We start from the raw sequence: 13,061 nt of genomic DNA, 5'->3' as shown, positions 1-13,061 counted from the left end.
TGTGTGTGTATGTGGGTTAGGGCATGTGTGTGTGTGAGGGTGTGTTGTGTGTATTTGTGTGTTTTGTGTATGTGGGTTAGGGTGTGTTGTGTGTGTTTTGTGTATTGTCTGTGTGTATGGGGGTTAGGATGTGTTGTGTGTCTGTGTGAGTGTGTGTAAGGGTGTGTTGTGTGTGTGGGAGTGTGTGTGTATGGGGGGGTCTCTCAGGCCAACTCCGCTGCTGTTTGTGGCACTGCGATGGGTGTTCGGGTCCCAGCAGGAGGATGTGGGACTGACCTCCCAGCGGGTCCCGCATCTCCTCCCGCTCCCCTCCGCCGCGTCTTTCCAGATCACTCCAGCCTGCTGCTCCACGTGAAGCAGTTCGTGTCTGACCTGCGGAGCCTGAGCTGTCAGATGGCGGCGCTCCAGGGCAATGGTGAGGAGGCCAGCCCGGCCCGCTCTCTGCCTCCCCCGCGCCCCTGGGCAGCGCCTTAGCCCCTGCGCCCGGTTTCTCCCGCTCAGGCTCAGAAAGGGCCTGCTGCCCAGTCAACTGGGTGGAGCACGAGCGCAGCTGCTACTGGTTCTCTCGCTCGGGGAAGGCCTGGGCCGACGCCGACAACTACTGCCGGCTGGAGGACGCGCACCTGGTGGTGGTCACGTCCTGGGAGGAGCAGGTGAGGACCCGGAGGGTCTGGGAGGCTGGCTGGCCTCGGGGAGAGATCACCACCCGCCTCCTCTCTCCTCAGAAATTTGTCCAGCACCACATAGGTCCTGTGAACACCTGGATGGGCCTCCACGACCAAAACGGGCCCTGGAAGTGGGTGGACGGGACGGACTACGAGACCGGCTTCAAGTGAGTGCGCGCCCTCCCTCGGCCTGGGTCCGGCCGCCTTCCCGCCTGGGGCCCTGGGCGGAGGGGTCTGGAGCGACCTGGTCGCAGGTCCGACCTCCTGGGGCCCACAGCTGGCTCTGTCCCCAGGAACTGGAGACCGGAGCAGCCGGACGACTGGTACGGCCACGGGCTCGGGGGAGGGGAGGACTGTGCCCACTTCACCGACGACGGCCGCTGGAACGACGACGTCTGCCAGAGGCCCTACCGCTGGGTCTGCGAGACAGAGCTGGACAAGGCCAGTCAGGAGCCACCTCTCCTTTAATTTATTTCTTCAATGCCTCGACCTGCCGCAGGGGTCCGGGATTGGGAATCCGCGCATCTGGGGGCCTCCCCTGCTTTCTGGGGGATTTTCATCTAGGATTTTAAGGGAAGGGGAAGGATAGGGTGATGTTCGGAAGGTGGGGGGCTTGAAACCCGTGGCGCTTTCTGCAGTTTGCAGGTTATCATTGTCAACTTTTTTTTTTTTTTAGAGTAAAAAGAAATATACCTAACGTTCTATGAGTTACCTGGTTATTGGGGATTAGGAAGCAGGAGTGGGCTGGTTGGCATTAGGAAGCCTTGGCGGGCATTGTAGCATCATGATAACTGCGTGGGCTTTGGGCCAGAATGGCCAGACTTTGTTATTTACAGATATGTGAGTTTGGGCAAATTATTCTCTTCTCTGTGTCCCAGCTGTAAACAAGCCATCTTACTGGAGACCATCCTACTTGGACCAATACCCCCAGGAACAGAACCACCCAATTTTTTTTTTTTTTTTGAAATAGTCTTGCTCTGTTGCCTAGGCTGGAGTGCAATGACACGATCTCAGCTCACTGTAACCTCCGCCCCCCCGGGTTCAAGCGATTCTCCTGCCTCAGCCTCCCAAGTAGCTGAGATCACAGGAGCGCACCACCACGCCCAGCTAATTTTTGTATTTTTAGTAGAGATGGGGTTTCACCATTTGGCCAGGCTAGTCTTGAACCCCTGACCTCAGGTGATCTGCCCGCCTCAGCTTCCCAAACTGCTGGGATTACAGGCGTGAGCCACCACGCCTGGTAGAACCACCCGAATTTGTTGAGTGCTTCAACAACTTTGAATGAAACTCACTGGTGTCCTTTGCATTCATTACAGCAAACAGAAGCAGCGTTCACAGACATGGAACTGTGAACAAAAATTGCCGAAGTATTCACCCATAAACAAGGCCTCAAGTGATTCCTAAAAGAAACAATGCTCTGACCACAGTAAAATAAAGTTAGAAATGAACATGAAAGTGCAGCCAAGAAGAGATCTATCAACATACAATTTTCTCACCATCTTTTTTTGTATTACTTCCTAAGTAATTCTGAGTTTTTAAGAGAAAATCAAAATGAAAAGGTCAAGCGATTTAGAAATGAACTACAAGAGTACTGTATATGCTGAAACCATGAGGTGGTCAAAGTAGTTATCGGGAGAAAATGTAGGTAGAGATAAGCACTTTTATTTTTTATTTATTTTCATTTTTATTTTTTATTTTTTTGAGATGGAGTTTTGCTCTTGTTGCCCAGGCTGGAGTGCAATGGCACGACCTCGTCTCACTGCAATGTCCGCCTTCCGAGTTGAAGGGATTCTTCTGCCTCAGCCTCCCGAGTAGCTGGAATTACAGGCACCTGCCACCACGCCCGACTAATTTTTTATTAGTAGAGACGGGATTTTTACCATTTTGGTCAGGCTGTTCTGAAAGATAAACACTTTTATTAAAAGCAAGAAGGGCTGACTTGAAATATGCTGTTTCAACTCAGGAAACTTGAAACAGAATAATAAGATAAATCCCCTAAAGTAGGAGAAAAGAACTTACAAAACTATAAGCAGAAATAATGAACTAGAAAATAAAAATGCACATATGGTCAATAAAAGTAAAATTTGATGCTTAAAAAACACAAATAAGGCCGGGCGTGGTGGCTCACACTTGTAATCCCAGCACTTTGAGAGGCCGAGATGGGCGGATTGCCTGAGGTCAGGAGTTCATGACCAGTCTGACCAACGCGGTGAAACTCCATCTCTACTAAAAATACAAAAAAATTAGCCGGATGTGGTCGTGGGCGCCTGTAATCCCAGCTACTCAGGAGGCTGAGGCAGGAGAATTCCTTGAACTAGGAAGGTGGAGGTTGCAGTGAGCCAAGATTGTGCCACTGCACTCCAGCCTGGGCAACAGAGCAAGATTCTGTCTCAAAAAAAAAAAAAAGGCAAATAAAATAAATATGAAGGAGAAAAAAAGGAGACACAGACATAACTTTAGAAAGGAGAAAGATTACATAAGTAGAGACATAGGGGATATAATTACATAACACTTCCCAATTTAAAACAGTAAAGCAAATACAGTGTTTTTCCTGCCATTATTGTAATTTTTAGGCAAATCTCTTAGAAGCCGGGTTATAACTTTCAAACTTACAAGCAGGAAAAACGAAGAAAAAATATTAAACCAAAGGAACAGAATAAAGGAGAAAAAAACTCAGAAAAGGCAGATAAGAAAAAACACAAAAGGTTGGTTATGAATCCACATATATTGCTGATTTTATTAAATGCAAAATAGCAAGTTATCCTGTTAGAAGACAAGAAAACTTTCCAGACAGAATAAAAAATAAAATCCAACTATATGCCCAAGAACCACATCTGAAACAGGCTGGAAGCAAAATGATGAAAGACATATTGGTCAAATTCCAACCAAATGACTATCATATGAAGCACACTTTATTTTATTTTTATTTATTATTATTATTTTTTTGAAATGGACTCTCACTCTGTTGCCCAGGCATGATCTCGGCTCACTGCAACCTCTGCCTCCCAGGTTCAAGCAATTATCTGCCTCAGCCTGCCGAATAGCTGGGATTACAGGTCCCTGCCACCACGCCTGGCTAATTTTTGTATTTTTAGTAGAGACGGGGTTTCACCATCTTGGCCAGGCTGGTCTTGAACTCTTGATCTCATGATCCACCCGCCTTGGCCTCCCTAAGTGCTGGGATTACAGGCGTGAGCCACCGCACCCAGCCATGAAGTACACTTTATGACAAAAAGTATTATTAGAGATAAAGAGGATTGGCCGGGCGCGGTGGCTCATGCCTGTAATCCCAGCACTTTGGGAGGCTGAGGCAGGCGGATCACGAGGGCAGGAGATAGAGACCATCCTGGCTAACACGGTGAAACCCCCTCTCTACTAAAGAAAATACAAAAACTTAGCCAGGCGTGGTCGTGCGAGCCTGTAGTCCCAGCTATTCAGAGGCTGAGGCAGGAGAATGGCATGAACCCGGGAGACAGAGCTTGCAGTGAGCTGAGATCGCGCCACTGCACTCCAGCCTGGGCGACAAAATGAGACTCTGTCTCAAAAAAAAAAAAAAAAAAAAAGATAAAGAGGATCACTTCCTAATGATAAAATGTTCAATTCAACAGGAAGATACACCAGTATTAAATATGCATGCACTGAATAACATAGTCACAAAAGTATGTGAAACAAAAATTTTAGGGGTATAAGAAAACAAGTTTACATTCATAATAGATTATAAAATATCTCTCTCAGTAATTGATAGATCAAGCAGACAAAACAATAAGGACAAAGATGTTTTGAATCCCAGATTGAACTGTTATGATCTAATGGACATACTTAGTACACTGTACTCATCAAATACAAAATACCACCCCCTTTTTTTTTGAGATAGGGGTCTTGCTATGTGGCCCAGGCAGGTCTCAAACTCCTAGGCTCAAGTGATTCTCCTGCTTTAGCCTCCCGAATAGCTGGAATTATTGCCATAAGTCCCCATACCCAGTGGAATACCTGTTCTTTTCAAATATACTCAGACATTCTCAAAAAATTTAGCAAATACTGGGCCATTAATCAAGCTCTAACGATTTCCAAATGGAGGCTTTTCATTATAATGACCAGGAATGTAAAATTCTTTTTTTTTTGTTTTAATTGAGACAGAGTCTTACTCTGCTGCCCAGGCTGGAGTGCCGTGGTGTGATCTCAGCTCACTGCAACTTCTGCCTCCCAGGTTCAAGCAATTCTTGTGCCTCAGCCTTTCGAATAGCTGGGATTACAGGGGCACACCATCATCCTGGCTAATTATCATTATTATTATTATTTTTTGAGATGAAGGCTCACACTGTCACCCAGGTTGATGTGCAGTGGTGCAATCTCGGCTTGCTGCAACCTTTGCCTCCTGGGTTCAAGTGATTCTCCTGCCTCAGCCTCCCAAATAGCTAGGATTACAGGCGCCCACCACCACATCTGGCTAATTTTTTGTATTTTTAATAGAGACAGGGTTTCACTGTGTTGGCCAGGCTGGTCTATTGCAGGATCTGGCCAGTAACCCACAATACAACTGAACTCTTTCATTGTTCCCAAATGGATCGGCAGGTCGAGAAATAAAAGACACACACAAGAAAAGCTGGGTCCAGGGAGTCACTGCCTTCTGGTCCTGTGATGCCGCAAATGCACTGGATATACCAGTATTTGTTATTAAGTTTAGTGAGGGCAGGGGTAGGTTAGTGAGGGATTTAGGGTCGTTTGATTATGAGGTGAGATGGTCACATGGGGATGAAGTAATTCTTTAACATAACGTCTGTATGCAGAAGTACAGTATACAGAGATAACAACTTACAATATAGTGTGTGCGTCAGCAATTTCTAACAGCCTTAAAACAGAAACACAATCTATCCATAACCTATGATTAGCAAGATATTAATCAGCAGTAACAGATGCAGCAAAAGCTGGTTGCAAACAATCAATAGAAACAGGACGTGAAGCTAGACAACCGGTTAGACCAAAAATTCTCAGAAGGGAGTATGCCTTAATGCTAAAGAGGCCTAGAAGAGCTGTGGCAAGATAAGGGCATTTATAACCCTATCTTATGAATATGAACAGGCGCCCCTCACGCATCCGTTTATAGGCTCTACACAAGGGTTGTATTCCATTCCCAGAGCTATGAACATCTGCTTTTCTGGGATAGGAATCTTGGTGATGTGAAACCTCCCTGACTGCATGTCCATTCATAGGATCTCTGCAGGGGGAAGCACATCACGTGCTGTTGGCTTATTCTGGCAGCCCAACCTGGCATTATCTTTACACAATTCTGCATGCAATTTTGTATTTATGGTAATCAGGAGCATTTCATGTTTATTCTGTAACAATAGTTTCAGGGAGTCTCCCTACACTGATCTTGAACTCCTGACCTTGTGATCCACCAGCCTCGGCTTCCCAAAGTGCTGGGATTACAGGCGTGAGCCACTGTGCCCGGCCAACTTTTGTGTTTTTAGTAGAGATGGGGTTTTGCCATGTTGGCCAAGCTGGTCTCAAACTCCCGGCCTCAAGTGATCCGCCCACTTGGATCCACCCTCAAGCATTGGGATTACAGGCACGAGCCACCAAGCCCAGCCTAAAATTATTTTATCAGATATTAGCCTATCAAATCAAATGCAGCATTAAAAAAGAGAACATGGCCAGGCGTGGTAGCTCACACCGGTAATCCCAGCACCTTGGGAGGTTGAGGCAGGCAGATCAAGAGGTCAGGAGATGGAGACCATCCTGGCTAACACGGTGAAACCACCTCTCTACTAAAAATACAAAAAAAAAAAGAGAAAAAATTAGCTGAGCGTGGTGGTGGGCGCCTGTAATCCAAGCTACTTGGGAGGCTGAGGCAGGAGAATGGCATGACCCCTGGTGGCGGAGCTTGCAGTGAGCTGAGATCGCGCCACTGCACTCCAGCCTGGGCGACAGAGCCAGACTCGTTTCAAAAAACAAACAAAGAAACAAAAATAAAAAAATAAAAAAGATAACATGTTCAAGTAGTATATATGCCAAGAATTCAAGATGGTTTAACATAAGAAAAATCTGTTAATGTTAATGTTAATATAGTAGATTTAGAGAGTACAGAAAAACAGATTAAAGGTGTACAAAAGAAAACAATTACACAATGCAGAAAAAACACTCAGCAAAAGTTCAGCTCTGATTTATGATGAAACCTTTCTGGACTCTAGCTGTTTCCACCTTGTTGCTCCATTGTTTCAACCCATGGCTTACATTACGTGTTCCAAGACGTTTGCCCCTCCCGTCATGACACATTCCAGACAAGAGAAAAGGGAAAAGGGAAGGAGAACGGCGCATTCTCTCTCTGTCTTTGCGCACGCTTCCACCACTTCATTTTCTATCTCTTTGGTCAGAACTAGTCCCAGGACCACAAATAGCTGCAAATGGGGCTAAGAAATGAACTTTATTCCATGAAGCCACATTCTAGCTAAAAACACAGGATTGTATTATTGTAGAGAAGGAGTCAGTAAACTTTGGCCCTCACCTGCTTCTGTAAATAAAGCTTTCTTTTTCTACTCTCTTTTTTTTTTTTTTTTTTTTTGAGATGGAGTCTCACTCTGTTGTCCAGGCTGGAGTGCAATGGCACAATCTCAGTTCACTGTAACCTCTACCTCCCAGGTTCAAGCAGTTCTCGTGCCTCAGCCTCCTCAGTAGCTGGGATTAAAGTCGTGCGCCACTATGCCCGGCAATTTTTTTGTATTTTTTTTCATAGAGACGGGGTTTTACCATGTTGGTCAGATTGTTCTTGAACTCCTGGCCTCAGGTGATCTTCCCATCTCAGCCTCCCGAAGTGTTGGGATTACAGGTGTGAGCCACTGCACCTGGCCAGGTTTTTTTTTTTTTTTGGCTACAGGGTCTGGCTCTTGTCACCCAGGTTGGAGTGCAGTGGCATGATCTTGACTCACTGCAGGCTCTGGATCTTGACTCACTGCAGCCTCTGTCTTCCAGGCTCAAGCGATCCTCTTGCCTCAGCCTCCCAAGTAGCTGGGATTACAGGTACAAGTCACCATACCCTGCTAATTTTTGTATTCTTTGTAGAGACAAGGTTTCACCATGTTGCTCTGGCTGGTCTTGAACTCCTGTGCTCAAGTGATCTACCCGCCTTCGCCTCCAAAGTGCTGGGTTACAGGCATGAGCCACGGATCCCGGCCTGTAAATAAAGTTTTATTGGAACACAGCCATGCTTGTTTGTTTACATGTCATTTATGACTCCTTTTGTGCAGCAACAGCGGAGTTGAGTAGTTATGATAAAGACTGTATGACTTGGTAAGCCTAAAATATTTGCTAAATGGCCCTTTATAGGAGATGTTTCTGGACCCCTGGTGTAGCAAGAAGGAGATAATTGATGTTAGGGCTAATTAGAAGCCTCCATTATACTGCTGTTATTGCTGTTCAGAATCATCCTGGGGCCGGGCGCGGTGGCTCAAGCCTGTAATCCCAGCACTTTGGGAGGCCGAGGTGGGCGGATCACGAGGTCAGGAGATCGAGACCATCCTGGCTAACACGGTGAAACCCCGTTTCTACTAAAAATACAAGGAAATTAGCCGGGCGTGGTGGCGGGCGCCTGTAGTCCCAGCTACTCAGGAGGCTGAGGCAGGAGAATGGCGTGAACCTGGGGGACGGAGCTTGCAGTGAGCCGAGATCGCGCCACTGCTCTCCAGCCTGGGGCATAGAGCAAGACTCCGTCTCAAAAAAAAAAAAAAAAAACAGAATCATCCTGGGCATGCTAGCCAAACTGTGCAAGACAGAAAAAGACATTAAAAGTTGTAAGAATGGGAAAGGAAGAGATAAAACAATATGCTCATCCATACAGAAAATCAGCACCATCAACAAACAAAAAATTCGACCTAATAAGAGGCTTCGGCACGTGTACTAGCCTGCTATCACCACAATAACACATGAAGAACATACAAGAAAAAACTTAAATTATTTCCAAATTAACATATACATTCAATGCAATAAAAATAAAAATAAAATTTTCAATATATATATATATTTTTTTGAGGTAGAGTCTCCTTCTGTCACCCAGGCTGGAGTGCAATGGCAGAATCTCAGCTCACTGCAACCTCTGCCTCCCAGGTTCAAGCAATTCCCCTGTCTCAGTCTCTCGAGTAGCTGGGGGTACAGGTGCCACCACGCCCGGCTAATTTTTGTATTTTTAGTAGAGATGGGGTTTCATCATGTTGGCCAGACTGGTCTTGAACTCCTAACTTCAGGTGATCCACCTGCCTCAGGCTCCCAAAGTGCTGGGATTATAGGAGTGAGCCACTGCGCCTGGCCTCAACTGGATTTTTGAAAGCAGTGCAACAACTTTTAAAAAAATATATGTGGCAAGATAAAAATCAAAATGGGAAAAAAAGGAGAAATTGGAGGAAGGGGGAACTAGCCTTATTAGACGTTAAAATATAATACAAAGCTATAGTAACAAAAATAGCACAATACAAGAACAGACAGGTAAACCAATGTTATAGAATAAGGAGCTCAGAGACAGAACTGTGCATACCTGGAAACTTAATATACAATAAAGGCAACATCTCGAATTGGTAGAAGAAAGACATTATTGGGAAAACTGGCTCTCTATGAAGATAAGTAACACTGGATTCATACCTAACATCACAGACAAAGGTGGATGCTGGATAGATTGAAGACCTAAACATATAATGTAAAATTACAGAACTAGTAGGAACAAAGAAAAAAAGAAAAATCTATACTACTAGGAGTATAGAAGGGCTTCTTCTTCTCTCTTTTTTTTTTTGAGATGGAGCCTTGCTCTGTCTTCAGGCTGGAGTGCAGTGGCGCGATCTTGGCTCACTGCAACCTCCGCCTCCCGGGTTCAAGCAATTCCCCTTCTTAGCCTACTGAGTGGCTGGGAATACAGGTGGGTGCCACCACGCCAGGCTAATTTTTTGTATTTTAGTAGAGACAGGGTTTCGCCATTTGGCCAGGCTGGTCTCCATCTCCTGACCTCATGATCCACCCACCTCGGCCTCCCAAAGTGCTGAGATTACAGGTGTGAGCCATCGCGCCCAGCTGAAGAGCTTGTTAAATAAGGCCTCCAAGGCACATTCCAAAAAGCCAAAAAAAATTTGTGAAATTGCATGAAAATTATAAATTTCAGTTCAACAGCAGTGTATCAGGTAGGCTCCCAGCAAGCAACAGATGGCACACCCAAAAATGGGTAAGCGCAAGATTTCATAATATAGGGACTAGCTGCAAAGGTGTGAACAGGCTTAGGGAAGCCACGAGAAATGGTGTAAGAACCCAGGCATCCCAGAGTGGGGAGCTGTTACCACCTCCAGAACCGCAGGGAGAGGACCTCCCAACAGCAGCTGTGATAGGCAGTTGCAGGGGTCAGCTAGCCCACAGCCACTCTGCAGGGAGGGGCGGGGAAGTTAATATCCTCACTTCCCTCTCTTCCCGGAAGAGGGCTGGAAGCCAGATGGCAAGGGAGCAATTTGATGCAGTCATACAGCTCAGCCTCCCAGGCCGCAGAACAACCTGGAGAAGGATAGAGAGTGGATCTGGAAGGACAAATGGAAGACATTCAACACAGAAGGAGCCTGAGATGAAGAAGTCCACAGGAACCCTATTGGAAAAGTAGCACCAGGTATAAACAAGCAGTTCACAGGTGAGGAAGCCTGGGGTTCTAATGTGTATATGAAGACATGCTTACAATCGCTAGTGACTAACCAGAGAAATCAAACACGTGCAAGCCATCTCTTTACACCCATCCAATTGACAAACATTAGGAGGAAGTCAAGTGCTGTCAAGGTTGTGGGAGAAGCTGCTGATGGGAGGACAAATTGGAATAGACATTCTGCAAGATATTTAGTGGAATTAAGAGTGCATATTTTCAGGTCGGGTGTGGTGGCTCACGCTGTAATCCCAGCACTTTGGGAGGCCGAGGCGGGCGGACCACGAGGTCAGGAGCTCGAGACCAGCCTGACCAACGTGGTGAAATCCCGTCTCTACTAAAAATACCAAAATTAGCTGAGTGTGGTGGTGGGCACCTGTAATCCCAGTCATTCAGGAGGCTGAGGCGGGAGAATCGCTTGAACCCGGGAGGCGGAGGTTGCAGTGAGCTGAGATCATGCCACTGCACTCCAGCCTAGGCAACAGAGGGAGACTGTTTCCAAAAAAAAAAGAATGCATATTATCGGCCAGGCACAGTGGCTCATGCCTGTAATCCCAGCACTTTGGGAGGCCGAGGTGGGTGGATCACTTCAGGTCAAGAGTTCAAGACCAGCCTGGTCAACACAGTGAAACCCCGTCTCTACTAAAAATCCAAAAAAAAAAAAAATTAGCTGAACTTGGTGGTGGGCGCCTATAATCCCTGCCACTTGGGAGGCTGAGGCAGGAGAATCGCTTGAACTCAGGAGGCAGAGGTTGCAGTGAGCCAAGATTGTGCCATTGCACTCCAGTCTGGGTGACAAGAGTGAAACTCGGTCTCAAAAAAAAAAAAAGGATGATCCCCGAAAATCTTCCAAATATATACACCAGCGAGATTCTCTGACAGGTTCATTATGGCGTTATGGAACACTGTGAAAATATACACTGCAGTGCTGTTTGGGTAACAAGGAACTGGAGGCAACCTGGGAGCCTACCGAGAGCAGAGTGTGGGAAACATATCTGATGGGCTACTATCCAGCATTTAGGACGGTGACTAGGGCCAGGCCTGGTGGCTTTCACCTCTAATCCCAGCACTTTGGGAGGCCAAGGCGGGTGGATCAGCTGAGGTCGGGAGTTCAAGACCAGCCTGACCAACATGGGGAAACTCCATCTCTACTAAAAATACAAAAGTACAGCCGGGTGTGGTGGCAGGAGCCTGTAGTCCCAGCTACTTGGGAGGCCGAGGCAGAGCACTCCAGGCTGGGTGACAGATTGAGTGAGACTCCGTCTCAAAAACAACAACAACAACAACAAACAAACCAGTGACTAGATATACACACAATAACATTAATAGACTTAATATCAGCATTAAATGAGAAGCAGAAAACAGAATGCCATCTAGAACACAACAACACTGATTAAAGTCAAAAGCCTATGCACACAACTCCACTTCATAATTTTCCAGGATCCAGCTATTTTCAAGGACATACATCAAACCTATTCAAATGGATTTTTTTTTTTTTTTTTCGAGACAGAGTTTTACTCTTATCGCCCAGGCTGGAGTGCAATGGCATGATCTCGGCTCCCTGCAACCTCTGCCTCCTGGGTTCAAGTGATTCTCCTGCCTCAGGCTCCTGAGTAGCTGGGTTTACAGGCGCCCGCCACCACGCCCGGCTAATTTTGTATTTTTAGTAGGGATGAGGTTTTGCCATGATGTCCAGGCTGGTCTCGAACTCCTGGCCTCAGGTGATCCTCCCACCTTTGTCTCCTAATGTGCTGAGATTACAGGCATGAGTCATTGCGCCCAGCCTCAAGTGGGTTCTTAAGGAAGGGAGGGGAATTCGAGGGTGCAACGAGGATGAAGAGGAAACATGAAAATGAGGAAAGGCCTTGAAGATACGGATGCCGAGAGCGCGCCTGGAACTGAGGATGGGAGCAAGTCACACCTCACCTCTGCCCAGCAGGAGCAACCCGTAGGTGTATCTCAACCCCCCCATGCCTGACATCACCCTTAATGGAGAGAGAGATAAAACATTTCCACTAAACACAGGATGAAGAGAAGGAACGCATTGTCACAGTAGTTCTGAAGGTCGATCCTGAGAAGAAAATCAGGATGAAAAGATTAGGAAGGAGGAGGTCAGGTTTTGTACATTTGCAGACACTCTGTACTTACTATTGTGATGCAGTAGGGATGCCACGGTAATGCCTGGGCAATGTTGTCAGAGAACCTTGAACAGAATCTGATTAGCACTAACTACCAGCTTATTGGAAATGCAGTGGGAGGGGAACAGCCGCACAGGCATGCATGCCGTCAGATCCAGAAGGCGGAAGATTTTACAGCCAACTTATGCTTTCTTCAACAACAACAAAAAAAATGGTAAGAAAAAAAAAAAAAAGAGGGGCCAGGTGCAGTGGCTCACACCGGTAATCCCAGTACTTTGGGAGGCTGAGGCAGGCAGATCACTAGAGCTCAGGAGTTCGAGACCAGCCTGGGCAACAACCCTGTCTCTGCAAGCAATACAAAAATTAGTTAGGCGTGGTAGCGTGTGCCTGTAGTCCCGGCTACTCTGGAGGCTGAAGTGGGAGGATCACCTGAGCCAAGAAATGTCAAGGATGCAGTGAACCATGATTGCACCACTGCACTCCAGCCTAAGCAACAGAGTGAGACCCTGTCACAAAAAAAAAGAAAAGAAGAAAAAAGCAATAGACTCAGATGAAATATTTGTAATATTTATAACAATTAATTAATATCCAGACTATAAAGAA

The 13,061-nt window shown here is 46.3% G+C and overlaps 2 protein-coding genes across 3 annotated transcripts in view; both read left to right on the top strand.

Moving 5' to 3' along the window:
• LOC111535337 (asialoglycoprotein receptor 1) overlaps positions 1–1,362 on the top strand; it is a 4,455-nt gene extending 3,093 nt beyond the window's left edge. For both annotated transcript variants that reach the window (XM_026456322.1, XM_026456321.2), the window contains 4 exons: positions 329–415; positions 502–653; positions 726–832; positions 959–1,362. In XM_026456322.1, the coding sequence (XP_026312107.1) occupies positions 329–415; positions 502–653; positions 726–832; positions 959–1,133 (521 nt within the window). In that variant the 3' untranslated portion in view covers positions 1,134–1,362. The remainder of the gene's footprint in view (positions 1–328; positions 416–501; positions 654–725; positions 833–958) is intronic.
• CLEC10A (C-type lectin domain containing 10A) overlaps positions 1–13,061 on the top strand; it is a 117,619-nt gene that overhangs the window by 831 nt on the left and 103,727 nt on the right. The gene's annotated exons all lie outside the window — the stretch shown is intronic.

This window comes from Piliocolobus tephrosceles, chromosome 16 (assembly GCF_002776525.5).
Source record: "Piliocolobus tephrosceles isolate RC106 chromosome 16, ASM277652v3, whole genome shotgun sequence".
Taxonomy (NCBI): Eukaryota; Metazoa; Chordata; class Mammalia; order Primates; family Cercopithecidae; genus Piliocolobus; species Piliocolobus tephrosceles.
This window is presented reverse-complemented; position numbering and strand designations above follow the sequence as displayed.